Below are 27882 nucleotides of genomic sequence, written 5' to 3'. Positions count from 1 at the left end.
GTACAGACCCTACAAATGGAGGGGCAATTTAAGAAAGAAATGAGAATGAGAGTCTGTGTGAGTCTTCAACAGTAGGGTTGCACCCCTTTTTCTTGAAGGCACCAAGTCCAATGGCAGTAGCCCATGTTGGGTTTTGGGAGATCAGAGAGTCTCTTGGTTTCCCAGGCCTGTCACTAAGGTTTTGTTGGATAGTCTACAGTTCAGGGGAAGAGCATTGTCCCGCACAAGGGGCATAACATCAGTTATATATATTATATGTAATTTAAGTAAATATAAAATAATTCCCTATGACTTTTTCCAACTTCTTCAGTGTAACTTATCCCTCTTCTATCCCCCTCCCCATGCTTAGAATCAAATCGCCATGCATGTGAAAGTGCCTATAGGTATAGAAAAGTGGTGTGAGGGCTTCTAAGTCAAATAAAAATTCAGAAATATCAATATCAAGAAGAAGCAGTATAGCCACATTACATAGAGGCAGGGAGGCAAATACCAAATGAAACAGCTACAAGGTTTAGGGACCAGGAAGGATGGAATCAAAGATTTTACCAAAAGGGGAGCAGTGTCTTTTAACATTCCCAACTCTCTCTATATCTCTCTCTCCCTTCTCTCTCTCTCTCTCTCTCTCTCTCTCTCTCTCTCTCTCTCTCTCTCTCTCTCTCTCTCTCTCTCTCTCACACACACACACACACACACACACACACACACGCACACACACACACAGACCGACTGATATATACATATATAGAGAGAGACAGAGGGACAGAGACAGAGAGACAGACAGAGAGAGATAGAGATCTTAAATGTGTATTGAATATGCCTTTAAGGAATATAAACATATAATTTTAATTTTAAAAGCTGGCTAAAAGGCATCTCTTTCCTACTCCTGTATTTCTGAAAAAGGCAGCCAAGTCTTCAGTTTGTAAGGTGATGTACCAAAAACAGGGAGGAGAAGAGGCCTATTTTCTTTTTCTTCACATTTTGTTCCACAAAGAGGCGGCTTAAAATAATCAATGAATGAACTCCTGCTGGCAGAATCAAGACCTGCATTGATGGATCTCAAAAAGCCATTGTCAGACAAGATTTCAAAGGCTTTTGAGGCGCACCCCTGGGAATTTAAAGACCTGCATAAAGCAGAACACATTGTTGATCCCTGATCCTGAGCCAGTCTCATTAAGAACTCAAAACGAAAACCATATGAGATGGGTGCTATTATTTTCTCAACTATACAGGTTGAGGAAAAGTGAGAGGACAAATACACTTGCCTAAGGGGCCACAGCCTTGACGCATGGGGCTGGAGTTTGATGGCACTGAATCCAACAACCTCACTCCATTTTTAAGCACATTAATTTTCTGCACCCCAATTCTTAGATTCTATAAGCAATTAGCTGTGTTATTTGACAGCTTAGTCATAGCAACTAGTCCCACTTGTCTATAGAGCTGCAAGTCAGAGGTCTGGAGATGGGAGTGAATCCAGATTTTAAAGAGGTATCTTTAGTGGTGAAGGAAGAGCAAGTTACAGGTTAAGACACTCCTGACCCTCTTGGTAAAAGAATAAGTTCAGAGCTGCTAAAATTTTTACTTTTGTGTTTCTGCTATGCTTTTCTCCAATAAAGAACAGGCACTGTTGCTGAAAACCGACAAGTTCTGGGAATGACCTTGGGAAGACACTGACACTTCAAAAATCTGATGCTTATGTAGACAGCAAACTAAGCACGCTGACTTAGAAACAAGCCTCTCACCCCTTCTCAGCTCTGGGGTGTTCATTTCTTCATCAGTAGGAAACTGCACCTGCCAATTGGGCAGCCACACGCCACAGCACCCTGCTGCCCAGGGGTAGTTATGCAACACTCCTTGCAACTCTCCAAAGACAGACTTTCTTAAGTTGTGGAGTCATTTCAGCTCATCACAAAATGGAGAAGATAGCGACTCTGGAATCCAAACTAGAGTAGCAGGAGTCTAACAACACATAAAAATATCAACCAACGGCTAAAACCAGCTAGAACCCATTAGGCATCTGTCAGATGGAAGATCACAGTGAAAGATGCTGCCAAAATCTTTTGGCAAGACAGGTAAAGAAAAAACAATCCAATTTTACAAAAGTAGAAACTTAGAACTGGAAACCTCCTTGGCAATCAGTCTTAGAGTAGGGAAACCTAGTTTGTGCTTCCAAAAGGCAATCTTTGGGGCATTAAGGGCATTAATGTTACAATTATCCAAGGACAATGAGGTATGGCTTCCCAACTGATGTTGTTACAAATGCTCAGTGTTGAGGCAGGAAAAGCTAAATCCTGCTAGACAGACTTCAATGTGAAAACCATGAGAGTTAAGAGCAAGACACCTCCATGTTGTGTACACATGTGTGTGCATGCATGTGTGTTGCTTCCAGGAGCTCAGGGCAGTTCTTACATAAATAAGAACCACCTTTGATGGTGAGAGGGGAGGGACAACCAGTTTGAAGTCTGCCAAACAGCCATTCCTATTAACGTGGCGTCATCCTTTCTTCTTGGTTTGCAGTCATCAACTACCCTGACAAAGGCAACTTAAGGAAGGATGTATATCTGGACTCACAATTCAACATACAGATTATCATGATGGGGGATTTAAGGCAGTAGGAGCTTGAAGCAGCTGTCACATACATCCAACAGTCATGGGTATCAAGTGTGCTTGTATCCAATGCTCAGCTCAATTCCGCCATTTGATATGGTCCAGAATCTCTAAGGAAAAGCCCCACCCACAATCAAGACAGGTCTTCCCATATCAGTTGACATAACCAAGGTAGTCCCCTACAGGTATGTTTAGAGGTCCATCTCCCAGATGATTCTAGATCTTGTACAGTTGATAGATAACACATTATAACCACCACACATAGTGTGCCCCCAGAAGCTGTCAATAGGGACCTAATCCTCAGATGAATTTTCAGGGCCAAACAAATTAATTGAAGGAAATATTCGATTCTAGCCTGCCCTGGCCATGGGGTGGGACAAAGGCTATGAAACACAGAATCCAGAAGCATGGGCTTACAGCAATACTGTGACTTAATCACTGGCTATAGTAGAATACTTGCTCTCACTCTCTACATTATCCAATGCATTATGGAAGGCCTATTTATCAAAGTTCCTACACACAGCAGTATATCTTGTCAAGGACAAGGCGTACTAAAAGACAAGAAAAAAAAAAAACACAGTTGCAAGAGGCACAACAAACATCAGAACCAGACCCGGATATGGCAGAGATGCTCAACTTAAGAGACTTGGAACTATTTTAAAATGAGATTACTATCCAAAGGACTGCAATGAACGGTGTACACACCTGCAAGAACAAATGAGCTGAAAAGGACAAGTGCTGGAAAAAAAGACTTCAGAAGCAATGCTAAAGGTAAAAAGCACTGCAGCCGGGTGGTGGTGGCACACACCTTTAATCCCAGCACTCAGGAGGCAGAGGAAGCTGGGTCTCTGAGTTCAAGGCCAGCCTGGTCTATGGAGTGAGTTCCAGGACAGCCAGGGCTGCACAGAAAAATCCTGTTTTGAAAATTAGAAACAAAAAAAAATATTGTAATAGAAATGAAATAAAAATTGCAAGGTATTCATGTTACTCATAGCTAAACCCAGTGTTGCTTAAAGATAGGCTCAGATTAACTGCATATATTGCTAACCCTAGAGCATCCACTCCAAAGGTAAAATACAACAGGGATGCTAAGAAAGCAGAGAAAATGAATCATATAAAATGCTCAATTAGAAACAAAAAGGGAAGAAAAGAAAAAGACAAAATAGGAAAAAACAAGGACAAGGGCAAGATATAGGAGACATTAATTTCAAGGTAGCTATTAATTCAGTGACATCAGAAATCACATTAAACATCAATAGCTTAATTGCACCAACTAAAATATAGAGGTTATTAAACCAGACCAAAAGATAGGCTAGGTATCATGGTACAAGTGGAAAACAAATCCACAAACAAAAACAACACACTCAAAACAGAGAAATTTGTATCCACACCAGTCCTATTCCTTACCAAAGTCTACAGCTTGACTGATTCTGATCTTCAGTTAAACTCAGTTGTAACATACCTCCTGCCTAGCTCCTGGCCGTTCAGCTTCTTATTAAACTAGTCGCAGTGATACATCTTCACACAGTGTGAAGGAAGATTCCACAACATCCGGTGACTTTTGTTCCACACAGGGCCGCTAGTCTCCCTCTCCTTATCTTCACAATGCCACTCGCTTCAGCTTCACTTCTCCTTGCCTTCTTCATCAACTCTACGTGCCCTTCAAACGTCATGTCAGCCCTACCCACCGCCCTTAATCAGACACCCACAAACACGATTCAGGGCTCATTCCCTCTGCCTTCAAAATCGTCAGATACACTGAAATCACAGTTCTAAAACAGCAAGAGTCTATTGTGCCATACATGAACTACACATAATATGTGTATATGAAGTCATCCGTACAGGTGGTAAACAGTGGGGATTTAGTTTATGAGCCAAATTAATTAATGAAAATGCAAAGTTGCCTGTTTTTATTAGGATCATACAGAAGTTGAAACACAGTTTCTAGAGAAGTTTCATGATAATTTTCTCCCATGCTATCTAGATTTACTGTCAATACACAGTGATTTATTATGAGGATGCTGCCATTTCTTCTGTTTATGTGTGCTACTAGACTGTACGTAGCGTGATTCTTTTCATCAAGTTAAGAAGTGGAACCAAACCAAGCCACAGACAACATTATCAGTTGCTAGGAAAGCAATCTGGAATACAGTGCATAATGATACAATAACAGTAAAAATGGTTATTAAAGAAGTAATACAAAAATATACACAGCAATATGAAAACATACTTTTTAAATTCGATGTACTTCAGTTAATTCATGGTTTAGGCTTAGGTGGGGTTGGGATGGAATAAATGTAGTTCTTTCTATTTGGTAATGGTTATGGAACATTTTCTTTTCAAAAAAGCAACTAGTCCATAACAAATAGGGAGAGTCTAATCTATTTTTTTCTATAGGTTTTCCATGAGTTTTATTTTCTTGTTACTTCTAACTCTGCTGAAAACATTTTTCATTTTCAAAGTCATCAGATGGTATTATTCTTTGTGTTCCTTAGTAAAATGTTGAGTAGACAGTACAAAATATTAAGAATCCACGATAGCAGTAGGGATTCTGTCTTGCTCTGGTTTGCTGGGACAGTCCAGAGACAAATCAAGTATTTGGGAATTGTAATGTCTGTGAAAGGAGGAGAAATAATAAGAAAAGAGGAAAGGGAAGAGGGGAAGAACAGAGAACAGAAAGAATTAGCTCAAAAACAAGAAAATCTGTGTACAACGTGTTTCTTTCAGAGATGTTATACTCCCAAACAGAACTGAGGCATGAAAGAGAAAAATGATCTATGTGTTCCTAAACCTCCTGCCGTGTGTCAGCTGAACATACTTCCTCCTTTTCCACTGGCAGGGGGATAAACTAAATTTCCAAGTCTCATTTACAAATGAGTAGCAATGTGCCTTATGTTGTTCCTGTGGTAACGATCGAGCCAAAAGGATTTAGACAGAACTGGCACATGCCACATTTAGAGTCGGTCTCTATGTTGGATCCCACAACTGTTCCTAAATATTATTTTGCCTTTGTCTTGCTAAACAGACTCGGAATGGGTTACTAAGTCTCTAAGGGTGGCAAGATGGAAGGAGCTTGGATATCTGGATGACACCAAGAAGAAAAACATGTCTAGGATGACGGCACTTATGTCTGAGTCTTCTTATCATTGTACATTGATGGGTATGGTGGATCTTTGAAGAGGAGAGTGGCCATAAAGAACACCTCACATGGAAAGGTTACACAGCAGAGAAACAAACACTGCAGGTCAGTTAGAAAGCTCATCTCTGTTGTGTAATGATTGCAAGCCACGTGCATGTGGTAACTTGTACTATAGGAAAGATCCAGAGTGTTCGTTTGTCTTGATTGTTCCTTGCCAGTTAAAGAATTTCAAAAAGATATTCATGCAAAAAACGCAATCATTTGTTCATACAAGAAACTTATCATTTGTAAATAGAAACAAAAGATTTAAATAAATCTATAAATTTGTGTCTGTTGGTCTTTTAAAAAGCTTACAAGTTCTTAAGAGTCAAACAGTAGAAAATGAAAGTCAATATTAAGAATTTTCCATTAAGCAAATCAGCAATAATTTCTGCCTCAAACTATACAAGAATAATGTGTGTGTGTGTGTGTGTGTGTGTGTGTGTGTGTGTGTGTGTGTAGTGGTCATATCTATGGGTGCACATGTTCTGGTGGACATGCACATGTACTGAGGCTGTATCTTGCACTTGAACTAGATTCAGCTAATCTAGCTAGCCAGTCTTCCCCAAGTATCTCCTGTCTCTACCCTCCCCCCATTGTTGGCATTATGGGCAAGCTATCACACCTACTGAACATTTATGTGGGTACCAAAGGCCATCTCTGGTCCTCAAGCCATAAAGTTCATGGCGAGCTTTATTCACTAAGCTGCATCTCTCCAGACTTAGACACACAGCTCTTTCTTAAACTCTAGGAACTAAACATACATTAATAGGAAAACTGCTTCAGACCTCGAGCAATGTATTTCACAGGACTGTGACAGGGAGAAAAGATAAACTTTACAGCCGTTTTCTGCTTGGTGGTTTCATCCAGACTCTGAGCAGAAGGATACCATCCAAGGAGACATCGTCTGTCATGCTCAATTCAGAAGACACAGACTAGCGTTTAAGGACACCGAGACAGTAGATTTTGCAGTATAATGCACCAGATAAGAAGGAGCCAAGAAGAGAAAAAGCTCCAGAAATTTTCATGGAGGTTTTCAAGTCTCTGGAAACAGTGTTATATGTTAAGGTAAAACTCCTTTTGGCTTGTGGGCAAAAGGAAATGTCTAGGATACTCTAAGCCAAATAACTCCCAGAGCTTTTATAAGAATGGGAATCATTTAAAATCCTAGCAGCAAACGCAGAGAGACCTATGGACGATGAGATGCTAGAGACACTAGATGGAAACTCTACTGAAGACCAACCCTTTGAAAGCTTGAAAAACGCACTTAAAAAAATTCCAACTGATCTTTATGCAATGTAGTTTCTTTCTAATACAAAGCCCAGTACACTTTTAAAGAACAAAATAAAATTCAGAACTCAAACAAAGTAAAGCTCAAAATATCTAATGTTTCGCGGTTCAGAGGTGGCTCAGTGTTAAAAAGTGCTTGCTGCCCATGCAGAGGATCCAGGTTTAGGTTCCAGCACCCATATCAGGCATTTCACAACTCCCTGTAACTCCAGCTCAAGGAGATCCAGTGCCCTCCTCTGACCTTCATGGGCACCATACTCATGAGCACACTCCTACACAGACACACATACATATACTTATTTTTTAAACTAAATCTTTGAAAGAAATAAATCATACATAAACTCAACAGAAAGCTTTCTGCATAATTCTAAACTACATGGAAATTAGGGAATAGGCCTTGAAATAACCATGGATTATAAAAGAGGTCACAAAGAAAGTTCAGAATACAGACAGTCCTCAACTTACTATGGGTCAACATAGAATGTTTTTTAAAGATTATTTTTGTGTGTATACTTGTGTGTATGTATTTGAGCATGTGCATGCATCCGCAACACACATGTGGAGGTCACAGGAAAACCTTCAGGAGTCATTTCTCTCCTTTCTCCATGTGGGCACCAGAGATTCCAAGGTCATCAGGCTTGGCAGCAAATGCTTTCACCCACTAAACCATCTCACCAACCCAAGGATGCCTGGACTCTATAGCGGTACAAAGCCAGACATATTGAGTAGAACTCGCAATCTGAATTTTGCATCTTGATCTTTTTCTGCATTACATGTCTGTAGTACAATACATGATCTTAGGATACTAAGCAATGATAGAAATCTACAACTTCTAGGCTGCCAAGAAGTAAACAACTGGTTCTCAGAAATATATTTTGATACTAAGCTATGTCTTTCCATATATTAAGTGTATTGATGGCATTTAAAATTTTTATAGTTTGTTCAACTTGTGCTGGTTTATCAGCACATAGCTTTTTCATATCTGCACTCTAAATGACATGAAATTAAAGCTCACCATATCAAAACATCTGTAATATAGCTACACTAAAGTACAGAAGATTTCAAGTTCTATTACCAACAAGAAAGTTTTAAAACCAATAATCTAAGTTTCTATCTTAAGACATTAGAGGATAACAAATGAAATCCAAAATAAGAAGTTTAAGTATTAATAATAATAGTGGAAGTGGATGGAATAGGCTATAAATAAGTAATAAAATAGTCAATTAAATCAAAGTTCTTGAAAAGATTGGTAACATTATTGTCTATGTTACTCTTTAATTCAACTTTTACTGGATCCCTCAGCCAAAGCAAGAAGTACAAATCAAAAGCATGGAGTTGTGAAGAAAAGAGGGGTCGTTGTTTGTTTTTATGTTTGCTATATGTGAAAGAAAAAAATTGCACACAGTATAATTCTATGTGTAGAAGATTTCAAAGAACCAACAAAATCTATGAGAGCTAAACAAGCTTATTAAAATCACTGATTACAAAAATGAGAACAAGATACAAAAATAACTCAAAGTTCTGTACGCTTTGGGTATGCAATTGTGCTTCCCAACAAAACTTATAATGATGAAATGTGTCCCCGTGTGTGAAACTCCTCAAGATGAGTGCTGTTAGTCACGTGAAATCGGGTGCCCAGTGTACAGCAATGGGATGGAGAAACTAATCTTGAAATTCTATGTACTTCAAACTAATTTAAATTTGAATAGCTTCATGTGGATAGAGGATAACTAATTAAAATTTCAGATGGAAGTATATTACATCTGTTATAAGCAATAATATATATGTGTGCATATATATGTATACATATATATATATACATATATATATATATATGATCTGTCTCAAGCCTTGCAACAAAACTTCAGTAATCATGACAGTGTGAAGCAAGCACAGGAACAGCCACACAAACAAATGGAATAAAGCAGTGAGTCATTATAGAGATAGGTTCACCAATAAATATCAAACATATAATACACAAAGAAGCATACACATACATGATTGACTTTGGACAAAGATATCCATATCATTCGATGGAAAGGGGATAATCTGTTTAATATGAATGATCCCAGAAATGAGTCTCCAACCTTTCACTGAGCACACGCACACACACACACACACACACACACACACACACGCACGCACGCACGCACGCACGCACGCGCACACACACAAAGGATCACAGACCCAAGTTTAAGCTAAAACTATAAAACTTCTAGAGGAAAAGCAAAGAAGGAAAATATCTGTAAACTTAGAGAAGATTCATGAAACATACATACACTGTGTAAGGAAAACTGGTAAAGTGAACATCAAAATTAAAATGTGTTCTTCCAGAGCTAAGTTATAAAACTGCAAGCTACAGAGCAAGAGAACATATTCAAATGTGTAATGAAAGATTTCCATCAAAATGTATTTTGAAAACCTTCTAACTTAATTCTAAGAAGACAACGCTTTAATTTAAAAATAGACAAAGGAGAGCCGGACGGTGGTGGTACACGCCTTTAATCCCAGCACTCGGGAGGCAGAGGCAGGCGGATCTCTGTGAGTTCTAGGCCAGCCTGGTCTACAAGAGCTAGTTCCAGGACAGGCTCTAAAAAAGCTGCAGAGAAACCCTGTCTCGAAAAACCAAAAAAAAAAAAAAAAAGGAAAAAAAAATAGACAAAGGAGTTAGGAGTGTAGCTCAGGGAAAGGGAACTTGCTTAGAAACTGTGTGTTTTATCCCCAGCCCAATAAGTAAGTAGGCAAAAGAAACAAGGAAGTAGGCAAAAGACTCAAATAGACATTTCTTTAAAAAGTAAATACAAATGACTAAAAATGACACAAAATGATTCTCGGCATTGCAGGTGAGAGAAAAACAAGGCAGAACCACCACAGGGGCATTCAAATGATAGCAAGTGAAACTAGCAAGTCAAATGTCAGCCAGCATATTGAATGTGCAACCTCTAACTGGCTATCCATATAGCAGGACCCTTCAGATGTTCATGTACATTCATATATGATTCCCTTTCTTGGTTCTTTTCCCAGGAAGAATAAGATGCGTGAATTTAGAAAGGCTGTATATTAATATTTGTACAGCTTTACTTGTGAGCATCCCAAACACTAAATCTGAATTCACAGGCAAGTGAATCAGCAAAACACGCTGCACACACAGGGAAATTCAACTCAGCAACTCAGAAACATGAACAGCAAAAGCCTGCAGCAGTGGGAAAGGCTCTCAAGAGAAAGTCAGACGTAAGGAGTGTTGATGTACAACCCCACTTCAGTGAAACTCTGGAAAGACAGATCTAATTTACAAGGACAGAGAGCCGTTTCTGTGGTTTCCTGGGGCCAAGAGTGAGGTGTGCTGGTCAAGACTGATGTTAGCACAAGGCAACCTTTGTGGCTATACCTCCCTGTGTGAGGCTCTGGTGCAGTAGCCCCAATTAACCCCAATGAATTGAGAAAAAGAGAGAACAGGGGTGATACAGGTATTACATTTGTATCAAAGGAACAAAAGAAATAAAACAGATTTAAGAGCTAAGTCTTGGAGAAATCTCTGGGCACCATTGTTTATGCATAGAAGTAACTAGAAGCAGATAGTCAAGAAACAAAGAATCTGCTAAAAAAAGTCTTTGAGACTTCAAACTGCATTTAATGCTGCAAGTTTGTATGAGAAGTAGGCAGGTATTAAAAGCTGCATTTCTCGCCGGGCGGTGGTGGCGCACGCCTTTAATCCCAGCACTCGGGAGGCAGAGGCAGACGGATCTCTGTGAGTTCGAGGCCAGCCTGGTCTACAAGAGCTAGTTCCAGGACAGGCTCCAAAGCCACAGAGAAACTCTGTCTTGAAAAACAAAACAAAACAAAAAAAAAAAGCTGCATTTCTCCCATGAAGGACAAGAGCCACCATTTCTACTTCAGCTACATCATAAAGGAAAATGAGCAAGGAAGAGACTTCAGGAGACTTTGTTTTTCAGTGCCCAAGTTCACAAAGCTAGTAAGTGGGAGAGCCAAATTCAAACTCTGGCAGCATGGCTCTTCAGTTTGTTCTGGTGACCACTGGCTCTGCTTTCCTATGTAATTACTGTGTTGTTATGGTTTCACTAGTGTAAATTCTGATTAAGGCAAAGTTTCCTGGGAACATGTCTGCTATTTCAGCAGAACAGCGTGTGCTTTTGCTCCAGCACACTGCCGCTTCCTGGTCTTGCCTACCTGTGAATCCCTTCACTGTCCTACCTGAATTATCTTTACTGCCGCCAACTGACCCCAGCACACCCCATTCTGGTCTAACAAACTCTCACTTCCTTCTGGCCTTCACACAGTCCCAGTTCTCTCCTTTGTGCCTCACAGGAGACAGCGTGGTCTCCCAATGCCATGAATCTCTGGATTGAGAAAAGAGCTGGCGTTGAAACATTATTTTCCTCAAGCCAAATCTTCCTAATGCACAGAAAAACACAGCTTAGTGCTAAACATCATCTGGTCATGGCACCTACTAGTCCTCCTCCTTGCTGCCATCTACCAAATGCCTCCATAGTCACCATCAACACACACACACACACACACACACACACACACACACACACGCGTTTACTGAGGGTCTTAGCATCCTAATCGTCCTCACCACCCTCAGTTCCAGCACTGCCCAGGCAGGGCTTATATGTGAAGATGATGATGTAAACAGTTCTCTGGCTGTTTCATTCTTTGGGGTCCCCCACTTCTCCCACTCACTATTTCACCTGCATGCCCTTTAGGCAGTTCCCCCTTCCACAACCACATCCTGCGTGAGTATAACCTGAAATTGTCTTGCCAGGACATCAAAAGGGCTAGCAGTCTACTATCTAACCGCAGTTCCTACTTTCCCATTCCTGTGCTCTTTATAGAACTGTGTCGCTGTTGTCCGCTGTCATCCAGAATCTCAGCCCTGAAATACTTCATTTCCCTAAAACTTATCTTTTTTCAACCTCAGTTCTCTTGGTTTCTTCCAAAGACTTATAGTCCCCCTCTTAAACTACTTTTAGAATATCCTCAGTTCCTTTACCTGCGTTATCATCCTTCCAACCAATCTCATAAAATTCCTACCCCCAAAGTTACCCAAATATTTCCCCTCAACCCTCCTGCTCCTGAGTATCTCAGGAACTGTTAAAGTTGGGTACAAACGGTTTCACCCTTCCACAGTGGCTGTTCAACATAGTTCTTTTCAGATGTCTACACTCCCTCCCTCTCCCACACTCTGGACCCATCAACCCCAATTCAGAGCTTATAGCCTTTCCAGATATCTACACTAAGGGTTTGGGGTCTATCTGCGCTCATACTCCCTTACTTCATTCAACTCTGTTGGGGGGGGGGGAGGAGTTTTACTATCCAGAGTATACAGCAAGCACTCAAAAAATGTTAGAAAGATAGAAAAGCATGAGCAAGATGAGAGGGAGGGAAGGAAAGAGGGAGGGATGAATGGAGGGAAGGAAAGAGGGAGGGAGGGAGGGAGGGAGGAAGGGAGGGAGGGAGGGAGGGAGGGAGGGAGGGAAGGAGGATAAGAAGGAGATCTAGAAAAGCAGGCCAAGAAAATTCAGACATTATAGACAGAAGAGTTAGAGGGTTTCATTTGGTTAGTTGATCGGTTTTGGTCATATTTTATTTACACTGCTAAGAAACAACTACATGGATTGATTTTGGTTGTATATTTAAGGGATGGCCGGCAGAATGTTTTCAAAATAACATTTGAAAGAGATTCTGTATTAATAGGAACATTAAAAACATATGATCCTATCAGAATCTAAGAGTAAGACGTAATTACACAGGCAACTATTAGCTCGCTCACTCGCTTTCAGTTTCTCTCGTTCTGTCTCTGTTTTTCTCTGCTGTGTGTGTATGAGTGTGTGTGTGTGAATGTGTGTGTGTGTGTGTGTGTGTGTGTGTGTGTGTGTGAGCGTGTGTTTGCAGTTTTAGTGGTTGCACTATGGCTTCAAACAAGCTAAGCATGCACTCTCACTAAGCAATGACCCCAGCTCTTTTTTTACTTCTTTTGTGTTTTTCTTTTCTTTGTCATTTCTGGATAAGGTTTCCCTGAGCAGCTCCAGCTGGCCTTCAGTTTGTTCTGTCACCAGGCAGGTCTTGAACTTATGATCCTCCTGCCTGAACCTCCAGTCGGTTGGCCTTACTTACCTGTGCAACCAGGCACAGATTTAGTTGTATTTTTTATTTGAATTTTGAAAAAGGAAAGCCCGAAAGCACAATTATTCTGTAATACTAAGATCACCTCCGTTAATTGTTTTCAGTTTGCAGAGTAAATCAGCACATCCACATATTATTGTAAAGAAAAACCTCTGAGAAAATATTCATGTGGCTAATTTGCAGTTAAAGCAGCAGAAAAAAAAAAGGAGGAATAGGTTTTAAGTTTTTATCCTTTCAGTCTTTTCCCGCATTAAGTTTCTCCATCCTGACTCCACAGAGCAGCTAACATGTCTTTACAGTGACCCCCAGTGGCGACGGAGTGAATGTGTCGTTAGCGACCCGCATCTTCCTGGTCTTCCCCATGGGCAGATGTGAGTCCAGGTTAGCAGCACAATTACACAACACCCCTCAGTTGAGACAAGGAAACAGAAAAAGCGAAAAAAAAACAACGAGAGACAAAGGAGAAAGAGAGAAAGAGAAAAGAGAGCAAGAGAGCGCCGGGAAAAAAGGATCTCGTTCCGTCTCTCCTCCGTCGATCCTGTCCTCTCTCTCTCGTCTTCCTCTCTCCTCCTCTCTCTCTCTCTCTCTCTCTCTCTCTCTCTCTCTCTCTCTCTCTCTCTCTCTCTCTCTCTCTCTTTCTCTCTCTCACACACACACAAACTCCAGGCATATTCATGTTTTATGACCAGGCCCATCTTATTTCATCAACCAAAATAGAATATGCACAAAATATCCATTATTTAATTTTCTTCTGATAAAAACTTTACTATGGTATGTCTTAGCCTGCTTTCTGTTGTCGTGGTAAAACACTGGCCAAAAGTAATTTGGAGGATAAAGGGTTTATTCCATTTTAAGATTACACTCCATCATCAAGAGAAGCCAGGGCAAGGAATTCAAGACAGGAGCTTGAAATACAAACCGTAGAGGAATGAACGCTGCTTACTGGCTTGCTCCTGGGCCCATGTAGAGTTTTGTTTCTTAGACAGCCCAGGTCTACCTGTCTAGATACGGTACTCGCTTGTTACAGTGGGCTGGGTTCATGTGTGTGTGTGTGTGTGTGTGTGTGTGTGTGTGTGTGTGTGCCACATACATAACTTGAACTCCTAGAGCTAGGGTTTCAGGCAATTGTGAGCTTCTTGACATAGTGGCTAGGACTCAAACTTAGAAGCCCATTTAAAAATTAAAATAAGTCTGCCCCAGCCCTTCAACTGTCAACCACATTCAGAGGGACTAGTTTGGTCCTACGCTTGTTCCTTCCCAATCCAGCTGGAGTTGGTGAGCTCCCATTAGTTCAGGCAGACTGTTTCATTGGGTGACCCCATCATAGTCTTGACCTCTTTGCTCATATTCTCATTCCTTCCACTCTTCAACTGGACTTTGGGAACTCAGCCCAGTGCTCTGGTGCTGGTCTGTCTCTGTTTCTGTCCTCATCAGCTCCTGGATGAATTTTCTATGGTGATATTTAAGATATTCATCAGTCTGACTACAGGGCAAGGCCAGTTCGGGAACCCTCTCCTCTACTGCTTTGGATCTTAGCTGGGGTCATCCTTTCGAATTCCTGGGAATTTCTCTAGTGTCAGGTTTTTTGCTAGCCCCATAATGGTTCCCTCAATCAAAATATCTCTTTCCTTGCTCTCATCTCTGTCCTTCTTCCATCTCAACTATCTCGTTCCCTCAAGTTCTCCTTGCCCCTCCCCCTTTTCTCTTCTCTTCCCCTTCTACCCTCCCTTCCCCCCCACCACCACCACTATACTCCCAATTTGTCAGGTGATCTTGTCTATTTTGACTTTCCAGGTGAATCTATATATGTTTTTTTTAGGAAAAAAATAATATAGTAAAATAAGCTAATATGTACACAGGTGCTTTTTTTAAAAAGATTCCCCCCACCTTTTAGCATTTTTGGTTTGTTTTTTTTTTTTTTTTTTTTTGAGACAGGGTTTATCTGAGTAGCCCTGTATGTCCTGGTACTTGTTCTGTAGACCATGCTGACCTCAGACTCAGAGATCTGCCTGCTCTGAATGCTAGGTTTAAAGTGGGCCCTCCTACATGACTTGACAATCAAGAACATGTCCCACAGACATGGCTGCAGGCCAATCTGATGGAGGCGGTTCCTCAGTTGAGGCCTCCTCTTCTTGAGTGCGCCAGGTTGACAAGGAAGACTAGCCTTCACACACATAGCTCTAAATAATATCCAAATTACTTTTTTTGGTTTTTTCACCTTTATCCTCATTTAATCATCACTGTGCATGTGAGTGTGTTTGCGTGTGCCATAGTAAGCAAGTGAAGGGTCGGAAGACAGCTTTTGAGAGCTGCTTCTCTCATTTCATCTTGCATTTGAGAAACACCAGTTGGGCCATCTTGCTGGTCTTTAAGTTGCTTTTTCAGAGGCTGAGATGAAAGTTCTTCACTGCCTGTTTATGCCAGAGATTATTTAACTCTTTGCAAATGGGCTGACTGGTAACATCAGATTTAACAAATTTATCTGAATTGCAAAAGCATAAAACACAAATAAGATGAAAAACTTGCAAAATTAAATACCTGCAATGTAAAGTTACAGCATGCATTAAAATGTCACATGACTGACTTTGGAGTCTAAGAATAATATAATCCATCTACTTCCTGTGAAAGTTCACTGAGAATGTAAGACCTTATGCTTTTGTGGCCCTCGATGTCTGTAGAGTAAACACCCGATTTTTTTCCCTTGTTCAAATCTAGTCAATGCTGAATGTAAAAGGATGAATAAATAACTGAACAGAAGTGATCTGGACAATCCTTCTAAAGCCACAAGTCTTTTGATTTTAGTCAATATTCTTAGCACTTTATTCATTTGTGAAAGAAAAAAAATCTGACTTTATAGTTTTCAATCATGTTAGAAATAAGCTCAAAAGTAAATTATTAAAATGAAAATGTGCTACATACATTATTTCTCCTTACAAAGCAATACATACTCATATCTATTAATTTAATATCTGTTATTAACTGGTATCTATAGGGAAAGAGGGAGGGGAGGGAGGAAGGAGACAGATAATAGCCTTCTTCCATAAACTAAGCAAAACTAGTCTTCTGTTGAGCTAAGTAAGGTCAATTCTTATCTAATTCACAAATTATCTCAAGAGAAAATGACTCCGTCTTTGCCAGCCAGAGGCCTAACATTCTTCAAGGGCTGATTTTGTATTCCAGGAAGATGTGTAGCTATGTTCGATTCAGAGATGAAATTCATTTGCTTGGGAGATAAATCACCATGAAAGGAGTTTCCAGACCCATCTACCTCCCCATAAGACCTTTGAACAGCCCTCTATGGAGATGACAAGCTTGCTAGGTAACACTAAAATACTGCTGTGCTCCAAAGATAAAAAGGGACAGCAACACTCTTCCTGAGTAATGAACTTGTGTTCAGGTAATAAATCAGTACCACCACAAGACATGGTGTCTCTTCATGATGAATTGCCCCACTTAAGACCTGTAAGACACAGATGACCACGGTGAACAGAAACACACGCTGAACAGAAGGGCAAACGTAATGTCACTATCCACAACCATTAAAACCTATCAAGAGAGGTGGGCCTTAGGCCATCATAAAGAAACTCAATGTGATGTTTAAAGTCATCTCCCTACTCATCAGTCTTTGAGTCTCCATTATCTGTATACTCATCTCTCCTTTCATAGTGTTAAGGTGGAAAAATGATACAATCTTCTCCTGGAACCAGGACTTGCACAGTGACACTGTATCTCATCCCCACTTCCCTAAATCAAGCATTTACCTTGACTATTTATCCTGTCTTTATCTTCTCTGCATTTAAGCAGTCACTGTCTCTCTTGTCAATCATTCCCATCATCAACACACAAGGATGTTGTAACATCTCCTATCTTTGAAAATGTCCTCTTAAACTTTCACCAGCATTGCTGCTGCACTCTTCCTCCTGCCCACAAAAAACTTAAAAATGCTAACTGTGGTCCCTGTCTCCTTCCTCGTGCTTAACATTTGTTGGACCCTACGGATGTTTTCTTACCAAACCCTTCTTGCCAAGGTCACCAAGGACTTTTATGTGCCAAATGCAAAGACCAATTCTCCAATCCCAACTCCATTAGTAGAGAACCTAAAATTCTAACTTATATTCCAAGACTAGAGATAGTGATGAAGCAAGACCATTTCATGCTTCCTTTCTTTCTGTTTACCACTGAATTCTCTAAGCCTATCGATGGGAGAAAATAGAGAATGAAGAAGACCTCTCACACATGGGATCAGCTCCACAGCACTCTGGGCAGTTTAGATCCAAGGTTGAACATAGACTGTGAAGACCTGACCAAAAAAGAGAAGGAAAGGAATATGGTACCCTCCCTTTTACGTCTTTCGGGTGAATTTTAGGCCACTTCACTTCATAGAAGAAGTGCCACTACCCTATTGCTATTGGCTGCTTCTGACTGTGTTATTGGGCTTCCTCACAGTTTCTGAGATGTAGACCTGGTTGGCCCACCTACCATATCACTCTCCTTAACCTCACTATAGAATTTGGCAAAACCAACATCCTTCTCATAGATTGCTTTGTCTCAGATTCTAGAATACAATGCCTATTTGGCTCTCTACTACTTCTCCATGACTTCTATTTAATCTCCTGTTGCTAGAGGTCTTCCAGTCTCCTTCTCTGGATCTCTTCTTTTTTCCTATATACATTCATGTCATAAATGATCACATCTGCAAGCTCAAGACTTTAGATATTGCCTGAATGCCCCCTTGGGCCTGTTGTAACAAATGGGTGGCTTACAACAGCGGAAATCTGTTGTCCTGAAATTCTGGAAAACTCAAGTCAAGATGCCAAACCTGCCACATTCCCATTAAAGCCTTAGGTCTCTAGGGAAGAATTTTTCTTTGTCTTCTTCCAACTTCTTATGACTTCAGTCATCCTTTTGCTGTGGCAACGTAACTCCATCTCCATAAGGCCTTCTTCCCTGCCTCTCTGTGTCTCAAAAATCCTTCTTATGTCTATAAGGATACAAGGGCCTACCCTAAACCCAAGATTGCCTCAGGATCCTTAATTATACACAAAATATGCAGACTACTTACCATGTTTCTTTTTCAGATGTATCTGTTTTGAACAAGACAGTGCACATATTTAGAATTAACTTCTCAACATAAACTTTCTAACTATATATTTGAATAACCTTCAGTCACACTTTGATGAAAATGGCCTCTCTGTGTCAAATAGTCTTAATTTAGTTCTAAATTAAGTCTAAAATAGACTACCTCTCCAAAGAAAAACTGTATAATTTTATGCTTTGGTAGATATAATTCTAGTTCAGATATCCTTGAATAAAGAATAATAGTCCCTTGTGGTCTAAATAAGTCAACATTTTTAGTTAGCCAAGAGCAAATTTTTACAAAAGATATATATGGCATTTGAGGAAAGACCACTTACACAGCCAAGAAAATCAACCCTGAGGGCCAACAGGCAAACAGATGTCACAGCTAGACTGTCCTCACCATGGAACTCAAAGGCTTCCGCATGCAAAGCTTCTGGCTACTGTGACTGTGCAGAATAAACGATGTCCATTGGAATGTTGGAGTCGATACCTCTGCAAAGGCCATGTTTCCTGAAGCACTAAGAACATTGCAAAAAATGCCAAATTCAATTTTTTTCAAAGCTGGGTAATTAAAGGCAGGCTTGCAATGATCTGAAGGACATTTATCCCAGAAAACAGATAAATCTCAATTTAAAAAAAAAAAAAAAAAAAACTGTCCTGGTGCCATCCCTGACCCCCTGCTTTGTATTCATCTTTGGTCCCAGGTATCCATGGAGATGTCCACAGCTAGTTCAGCTGAGGAGAGGGAGCCTGAAATGGCCCTTTCCTACTGATGAATATCTTGCATATCACCATAGAAGCTTCATCTGGCGATGGAGGGAGATAGAGACAGAGACCCACACTAGAGTGCAGGACTGAGCTCCCAAGGCCCAAATGAAGAGCTGAAGGAGGGAGAACATGAGCAAGGAAGTCAGGACCGCGAGGAGTGCGCCCACCCACTGAGACTGCGGGGCTGGTCTAATGGGAGCTCACCAAGGACAGTGTGACCTGGACTGAAAAAACATGGGATCAAACCGGACTCTCTGAACGTGTCGGACAATAAAGGCTGACTGAGAAGCCAAGAACAATGGCACTGGGTTTTGATCCTACCGCATGTACTGGCTTTGGGGGAGCCTAGTCTGTTTAGATGTGCACCTTCCTGGACCCAGATGGAGTGGGTTGGACCTTGGACTTCCCACAGGGCAGGGAACCCTGACTGCTCCTTGGACTGGCAGAGGAAGGGGAGGGGAGTTAAGGGAGGAGGAGGGAAATGGGAGGTGGGGAGGAGGTAGAAATTTTTAATAATAAAAATAAATTTTAAAAAAAGAAAGTAAAAAAAAAAAACAAGACCCCCACCAGCAGGGTGGAAACTGGCATCTTGGTGAACTTGGACAAGGCAGAAGGGGCAACAAGTAACAAAAATACAATTCCAAAACAATTACTATTTAACCTGTAGAACAATTCGCTAAAATTGGCCATTCCTGTAGCTTTTCCTGATTTAACCTGGCTTGGAGCCTACTTGGTGTGGAAGGCCTCTATCCCCAGGGAGTGTTTGTCAAAAACAATCAATGGGAATCATTTAACATGGTAGCTGCTTCAGGCAGTAGAACAAGTGGGGCAAAGAAGCAGATAACCAAGAACTCAAAGTTTGGGATAAGAAGGTTCAAATGACCCTTTTTAAATGTCTATACAAAGCATAATCAGGACAGAAATAGGAAAGCCCTGGATTTTCACCCATGTGGGCTCTGTATTCCCAGGAAGTGAAGGGAAAGGGGGTGGGGCTGCAAACTTGGAGCTCTGGTGCACTATACAGAGAGGCCTCCGGCAAATGCCAGGACATAAGGCATTCGCTGATATAAGGCAATTGCTCTAAAGTCATTAGTCATCTGTGAAAGAAACTGAGCAGTCCTGGAGCGGCTGCATACAGCAGAGAATGTTGGTTCAGAAAAGTACTAACCAAACAAGGAACATCTGCAATGAAAATCTCGGGGCACAGAAGGGCTGGAATCTGCCCCCAGTGCTGCCCAATTACATTACTTAAACATCTCATCCTCTACAACAAAAATAGACATGAACAAATTATGACTCATACACATGAAAATAACCAGCTAATAGAAATTATCCCAGAAGACATCCAGACACTAATATTAATGAAGACTACTTTAAATTTGTTCAAAGGACAAAGGGAATCATATTTGGAGAGCTAATAGAAAGTGTGATAAGGCATTTTGCCGAATATTAATAGAGGGAATTTGTGTGTGTGTGTGTGTGTGTGTGTGTGTGTGTGTGTGTGTAGCTGGGAGTTGAACCCAAGGCCTAATGTATGCTGGTCGAGTTCTCTGCTACTGATCTAAGCCTCCAGCAGAACGTGTGGACAGGGCACAATGACAGGGGTACTGCAAAGCCAATATTAAAAGGATGTGTTTGTACTTCATTCTTTAGTTGGTAATTTATGTGCAAACACTAATAGTGGTTTCTTTGCTAAAAGTTAATCGTCATCCTAGATATCATCCAAATGACTGGCTAAGGAGAAATGCAAGACTCAGTGAACTTGGTGTCTGTGACGTGCCATCGCCATCCCATCACCTCCCACCACCACCACCACCTACACCAGGCTAAGTTGGGAAATGAAACAGAGAAAGGAGCCAGCAGGATGAATAGCAGAGGCAAGAGTGAGTGGCCCTCTGACCAGAAGTGTGGGACAAAACTTTGGAATGACTTTCCTTGAGTCCTCTGTCTATATGATCTGTTATCTAAAGACCAGATAGAAGACAGATATTCTAGATGATAATATTTTCAGATTTCTGGTTCTCTGAAAACAAAAAACAAAAGCGCAAATTAAAAATTCAATTCCTGGTTTTTGCCTATGTGATAGGTAATAGGGCCACTTAAGAGGAATCAAATAGAAACTCTGATTAGCAAAATTCTGAATAATTATCATTAAAAAATTTTAGTACAGAGATTCAATAGCCAATGTGAATAGACTAAAGAATCAACAAACATGAATATAGGTCACTTGAGATATTTCCTTCCAGTTTGAGGGAGAGTCAAGAGAGACAGAGGGTCAGAAATCTATGGGCATTCTCAAGCACACCACCAACAGATGCATAATGTTAGGGAGTCTCAAAAGAAGTAAAGGAAAAAGTGGGGGAAAGAGTTGAAGAAATGTCTAAATAATTTCTAAAATGGAAAATATGTATTTACATATCGAAGAGGCCCAGAAAACTTTAAGCAAATTCACTAACACCCATAGCTATACACATAAAATCAAACCATGTCTTAGTTAGGGTTACAACACTGTGGTGAAACACCACGAGCAAAGGCAAATTAGGAAGAAAAAGGTTTATTTGGATTATGCTTCCAATCACTATTCATCATCAGAGGAAGTCAGACAGGAACTCACACAGGGCAGGAATATGAAAGCAGGAGCTGATACAGAGGCCATGGAAGAGTGCTGCTTACTGGTTTGCTTCCCCTGACTTGCTCAGCCTGATTTGTTTGTTTGTTTGTTTGGTTTGGTTTGGTTTTTTTTTTTTTTTTTTTTTTACAGAATCCAGGACCACCATCCTAGGAGTGGCACCACCAACAATGAAATGGGTCTTCCCCATCACTAATTAAGAAAATGCTCTACTTATGGAAGCAAATTCTCAACTATGATCTCTTTCTTTCAATTGTACCATGCTGACATTAAACTAGTCAGTACCACTGTTCAGAGATGAAGAGAGTTTCATAAAAATAGTGAAAATAACATATCTACAGTGCTTGTTGACTCTTAGAAGAAGCACAGCTGAGTTTTGACCACAGTTAGGGAGAAATCACAGTTATAGAATAATAAAAAAAAATGTCAACTGAGAATGCTCTTTCAAAGTTAAAAAGTGTGAGACACTCCCAAATGAACAAAGAGTGAATCTCTTCCTAGAAGACCCTCCACAGTACATTGTAGTCCTTAGGGAAGATACTAACTCAAATCCTCATAGCTAAATAAATGGAAAGGATAACTACTAGTTGGATAGCCAATATAAGTTTGTTTTGTTGCTTATTTATAACACTTTATTACATATTTTATTTGAAAGACACCTATAAAGGAACAGTTATATATTTATTTTGGTAGGTATATAATGTACAGCATCTGAAGTGCCTAGAAAAGACTAGTATTGCTATCAAAAATTAGCAGAATTCAGTGTACTGTTAAAATTAGGGTGACATTGATCCAAACAAAGTTGCCATCATTTAGTCAGTGTTAAGAGTATTCTTAGAGTAATCACTAAGAAAATAACTTTAACAACAGGTAAGTGAATGACAAGAAACCAAAGTGATACACTGGGCTTTGAACATTACCAGAGCATCGAAGACATAGGATATAACATAAAAAGACAAAATAACAGATGTAGATTCAAGGCTATGACTAATGGTACTGAATTTAAATAAATTAAGCACTCCAGTCAAAAGGCAAACATTAACAAAATGGATTTTATTACTCCCCTAAGGCTCATGGATCATCCAGAAAGAATGTAAGGCAGAAGTGCTTGACAATGCCTTCTAAGCAAAACACAGCCGTGGCAACTCTTCCTTTTGGCTTCAAATATATTGGGCATATGGCCCACCTTAGACCATCTCAAGAGAAAATATCAATTCTAGCAGCTCAGAAATTCTACCAACAAAAACGGCCCGGTCACAGCCCAATTGCTGTATGTCAAGCTTACTAACTACCAGATTCCAATCCTGCACATGTTCGGTGTTCCACTCCCATCAGTGAACAAGAAATAGAAAGCCATCACGGATTTGACAGAGGTCTCTAGTATCCAAGACAGAGACCAAAGCAACCAGAAAATAACGCACTCTGAGATTAATTGCATTATAAAAGAAGAATCTGAAAAGTTCTAATTAAAATCCTTAATCATTGCACTCATGAAACCAAAAGGAGGATGCTATCTGTAAAACATAAAAATAACATTCATAAAATAAGAAAGTGCTCTTGAAACTTCAAAAATTCTAGCATAAATGAAAAATTAATTAGAGGTTAGAATCTAGTTGCTAAATAATGCAAATGTGTAAAACAAAAAAAAGACTGAGAAATGAATGTTAGAAGAGAAACAGTTCAAAAGGAGAGAATAAGAAATAGTAAAACTAAAAATGATGAGAATAAATAAATGTGGGCAATTAATCATAATAAAAGCTGGAAGTCCTAGAGTTGAGGACCATACACCTCTGTGCTGAGAGCACACAGCTGAGAGTTTTTATTTCTTTACAAACACACACACACACACTCACACACCAAGGTGTTCCAATAAGGCCTTTGAAGAAAGATTGTCATTTCTTAACTCAGAGAAAGGTAAAATTAAAACATCATCAGAAGGAAGAGCTGTTTCTGGACTCTAACATACATATAACAAAAAGTCCCTGATTTTATTTATATATATATATATATATATATATATATATATATATATATATATAAAATAAATACAGACTGAATAATGTATGTTTGTTTTTTAAACTTTTTCTATTTTCAAGAAATAGTAAACAAAAGACAACAGAAAGTATTCTAATTGTGACATTTGGGTAACTCTTATAATAAGTAAATGGAATTCTGCTAGTGCAGAAATTTATTTTATTAACTAAGCACTCAATGAGGTTTGAAAGTGTCTGTGTTCTTGGATTTCATTTAATGTCATTTTTAATCATGTGGCATTTGTCTGTAGTCCCTAATTATTCTTCTTTCAGCACCTGAAATATAAAATATTTACCAACATTGACCTTGTTGAATTTTATGATATTAAGTCATTAGAGTTTGGGCTACCTATAAACATGACCAAAGGTCTTGCCACCTTGCAATGATTCTTTCTCATCATAATGGTCACACACTCACCTTGAGGATCAACTTCTTTAGCTAGCTTCAGTGCATCCGAGTTGGCAAGATCGGTGTTGGCCGGGGTGACAGCCAAGACCAGACAGTTCTCCCTCGTGATGAACTGCATGATCATATCTCTGATCTGATGCTCAATATCTGGGGGCTGGTCTCCCACGGGCACTTTTGTTATTCCAGGTAAGTCGATAAGCGTTAGATTTAACACTGTGTGGGGAAGAATGGGAGAGTCTTACAGATACCAAAATATACCCACAAGGTTGTCTAAAGACTACCCAGGTGGCTGCATCATCTGCCACTTAGCTCAGCTTTACGTGTTGTGTATGTGAATGACTCCATCACAAGTGAGAAGGAAAAGCATTGAATATGCAAAGGGGTTGCTCGTTTTCTCTATTTTTACATGATTGAGCTAAGGCAAATGATCATCTTAACATAATCTGGAAGGCATTGATTTACATGCCTGGCAGTGTGCTGAGAGAGCTGCCATCCCTCACTGTCATAACGAGGCAGCTATAATTAAAACACCGAACAATACGTGCATATGCTCTCTGCCTATCTTGTGCATCGCCTTCAAGTGGTACAAAAATTCTCAGGGTAACAGTTGCCCTTCCCCTTCGGAAGCATCATATGCTATTTGCAGAAGGTTAGCCACTTAGCCTACGGGAAAGCTGTGAGCCATTTGCAGAGCTTCGGGGTGGAGTGAGCAGGCTGTACCAGCAGTCAGTGGCAAGGTGCCTCCAGTCCAACCCGACTACTGTCTCCTAGATGAGGGTAGCAAGTCCTTATGGGAATTTATGCTGACTGTCTCGGGATAAAAATCACACTTGGGCCGGGCGGTGGTGGCGCACGCCTTTAATCCCAGCACTCGGGAGGCAGAGGCAGGAGGATCTCTGTGAGTTCGAGGCCAGCCTGGTCTACAAGAGCTAGTTCCAGGACAGGCTCTAAAAAAGCTGCAGAGAAACCCTGTCTCGAAAAACCAAAAAAAAAAAAAAAATCACACTTGGATCCTCAGGAGTAAAATTAATAAAAATATAAAATGGCTACAGGGAGATCAACAGGGAAGGATCAACCACATACCTCTAAAAGTTTTGGCAAAGATTAAAGACAATAATAATAATAAAGTAAGTTTTTATGTGCCCACTTTCTGATCTTTGAAAGTTTAGAATTTTTTAAAAGACATTTTTCTCAGTTCCCAAGTCAATTATGATGTTATCAGCCCCTCCTGCCGCTCTCTAAATAGTCTTAGTTCTTTGAATTGTACCAGAGGTCCCACGACCCAAACAGCCCAGAGGCCCAAACTGTTTGCATGTTCTATAATGAATGAAAATTTGTCTAGGGAAGAATTGTTGAGGAGTATCATTCAAATTTAAACATTATGCTTACCGTGTGGAGAGTAGACTCGTAGGTTGATGGGTATAGGGGAAATGCCCTTATTCATTCCCGTCACTCGGTCTGTTTCTGCTTCAATCTCATGGCGAACTTCATCAAAATCTGTAAATTTTTTTCCTTTGCAGTGCAGAAACTCAGCATATTCTAAAACAAACAAAGATATTCATGCATTTATGTCAGGATTACATCAAGGAACCAATATTTTATTTAAGAATAAATCAAAATACCAACGTTGTTCCTCAGCTATCAAAACAACTGAGCAGCTACCAATACTGATGATTCTCTAAATATATCAAATTTTCTATGTTTCAGATAAGAATTAAGTCCCATAAAGGTCTTTAAGCCAACAAGCCTACCAAACAATAAAAAATTATTGTGGTTGCTCAAATGATAAAACAGAAAATAAAATGGTGCCCGGGAAAGACTGTAGGTCTGGGGCATGCGCACACCCGCCTACTGACACTGCACTGCTCTCCTCTTCAGCATCACCATCTCGCTAAGATGGAGGGCTCTGCCACGCAAACACATCTTCAGAAGCTAGGGTGCTTGGAAAGAGCATTTGCTGAATTCTTTAAAATGCAGGGTTTTAGATTTGGCAACAAACTATTCAAAATATCATATAAACTTGCATAAGTAGAAATTTTCTCAAGAAAAAATAGATTGACAAAGTATTAGATCAAAAATATTTGCCTGAAATCAAAAATTGCTACACAGGCAGAAGAAAGAATCTTAACTATAAAAATAACCCAAAAAAGTGGAGGAGTTGTTTAGTTAATTGGTTGATTGGCATTTTGTCTTTATGTATGTATGTATGTATGTATGTATGTATGTATGTATGTATGTATGTATGTATTGAGGCAATGCCTGGCTGTATAGTCCCGGCTGGTCTGGAATTTGCTATGTAGCCCAGGCTCGTCTCAAACTACTGCCTTGGCCTCCTAAGTACCCAAATTAGAAGAGGCATACCACTACCTCCTAACTGCTACACTATCAAATTAGATGACCACTTCTAGAGATATCTATGAAAACAAAACTTTACAATAGTCATACTAGAAAACAATTTTTGGCAGACATTTTGATTTCTCCAAGCTGAAGAACTGCTCCATCAAACATACAGTAAGGATGAGCACCTTGGTCCCAATGGATAGTGAAGCAAGGACCAGCAGTCTTTCCAAATTCCTAGCCAAAGACATTGGAAATTCACCCAATAAAATCAGCCACAGCCAAGGGATGCATTGTTTTAGAGCACAGCTCCTCTTCATCAGCACCTTAGCGTTGATTTGAGGAGCCACAGATTACACCACCAAGTTAACACAGGCTTGGTGGAGGAGGTGCTGTCCGCACTGTAAATGCTAGGACATGCAGAGATGGAGAAGTGGGAAAGGATTGAAGGTGGTGTAGGAACAGAGTACTTAAGAGTGGGAAGAATTTCATGCCATAGAGGAAGAGGAAAGATGTGGCGGCCGCACTTACATTTCGCCATTACAAGATGGCGCCGAGGGCTAAAGTAAACAAGTATGTGGCGCGAACTTTTCGCGCCACATCTGCCTAGCAACAGGTTTCCACCAATCCTTTTCTGCCACGTCACCTAATCAGTAGACACGCCCCGTCCTCCTGTATATAAGCCGCCACCCAGCCCGGCTCGGGGCCCCCTGCTTCCAGCTCTCCCTCAACCAAGCAGCGCTTCATTAAAGTGTGATCAGAGAAGAATCCTGTGTCAGTGGTGATCTTTCCCCGCTGGTCGGGGCTCGCTCGCCGCAGAAAGAAATCCGAATCTTAATTATGTCACCAAATCCCTGGCAGAAATTTCTGCCTGGACCCATTCACTGATGGTGAACTAAATATGTGACCTCTTATTTGAGGGTTTAAAAAAACAATTCTAATGGGAAAATAATTCTTTATTCTGGCAGAAAAGCAGCTTCCTTATCTTATTCCATCGCTTCCACCATTGCTTTCTAGTGCTGCAAACAAAAAGACCAGGGATTAATCTGAGTGTCCACACCTAGAGGTCACCTCCTTCCTGAGAATCCCATCACCTGCTCTTGCTTCTGTGACCACTGCTCCAGTCTTCTGCCAGCAGACGGGCATCTTCTAACTCCACCCAGCAATGGGAATGAAAAGGACAAAGACTCCTGCAGCAGACTAGAGTTCTGCTTCAAGGCACCGATGTTCTGAAATGACCAAGCTTTCCAAACGCTAAAGTGACAGTCACAGACTAGCAGAATTGCTGTCTTTCCTATCAAGACATACAGACACAGTTTCTCCCTTCTTCTCAGGTTCTCCATACAACAACCAGTCCCACTCTTTGCAACATACTGAGCAAACTCTGATGGCCCATCCTTTTGGTGCT

The 27882-nt window shown here is 40.4% G+C and overlaps 1 protein-coding gene across 2 annotated transcripts in view; it reads right to left on the bottom strand.

Moving 5' to 3' along the window:
• Window positions 1-27882, bottom strand: part of Dnm3 (dynamin 3) — a 466696-nt gene that overhangs the window by 318908 nt on the left and 119906 nt on the right. For both annotated transcript variants that reach the window (XM_038349305.2, XM_038349304.2), the window contains exons 3-4: window positions 25527-25676; window positions 24147-24350 (exon numbers count right to left, since the gene is read on the bottom strand). In XM_038349305.2, coding sequence (XP_038205233.1) covers window positions 24147-24350; window positions 25527-25676 — 354 coding nt within the window. The remainder of the gene's footprint in view (window positions 1-24146; window positions 24351-25526; window positions 25677-27882) is intronic.

The sequence above is a fragment of the Arvicola amphibius genome, chromosome 12, assembly GCF_903992535.2.
Source record: "Arvicola amphibius chromosome 12, mArvAmp1.2, whole genome shotgun sequence".
In the NCBI taxonomy this organism is placed as follows: Eukaryota; Metazoa; Chordata; class Mammalia; order Rodentia; family Cricetidae; genus Arvicola; species Arvicola amphibius.
The sequence above is the reverse complement of the archived record's forward strand: the minus strand, read 5'-3'. Positions and strand labels throughout refer to the sequence as shown.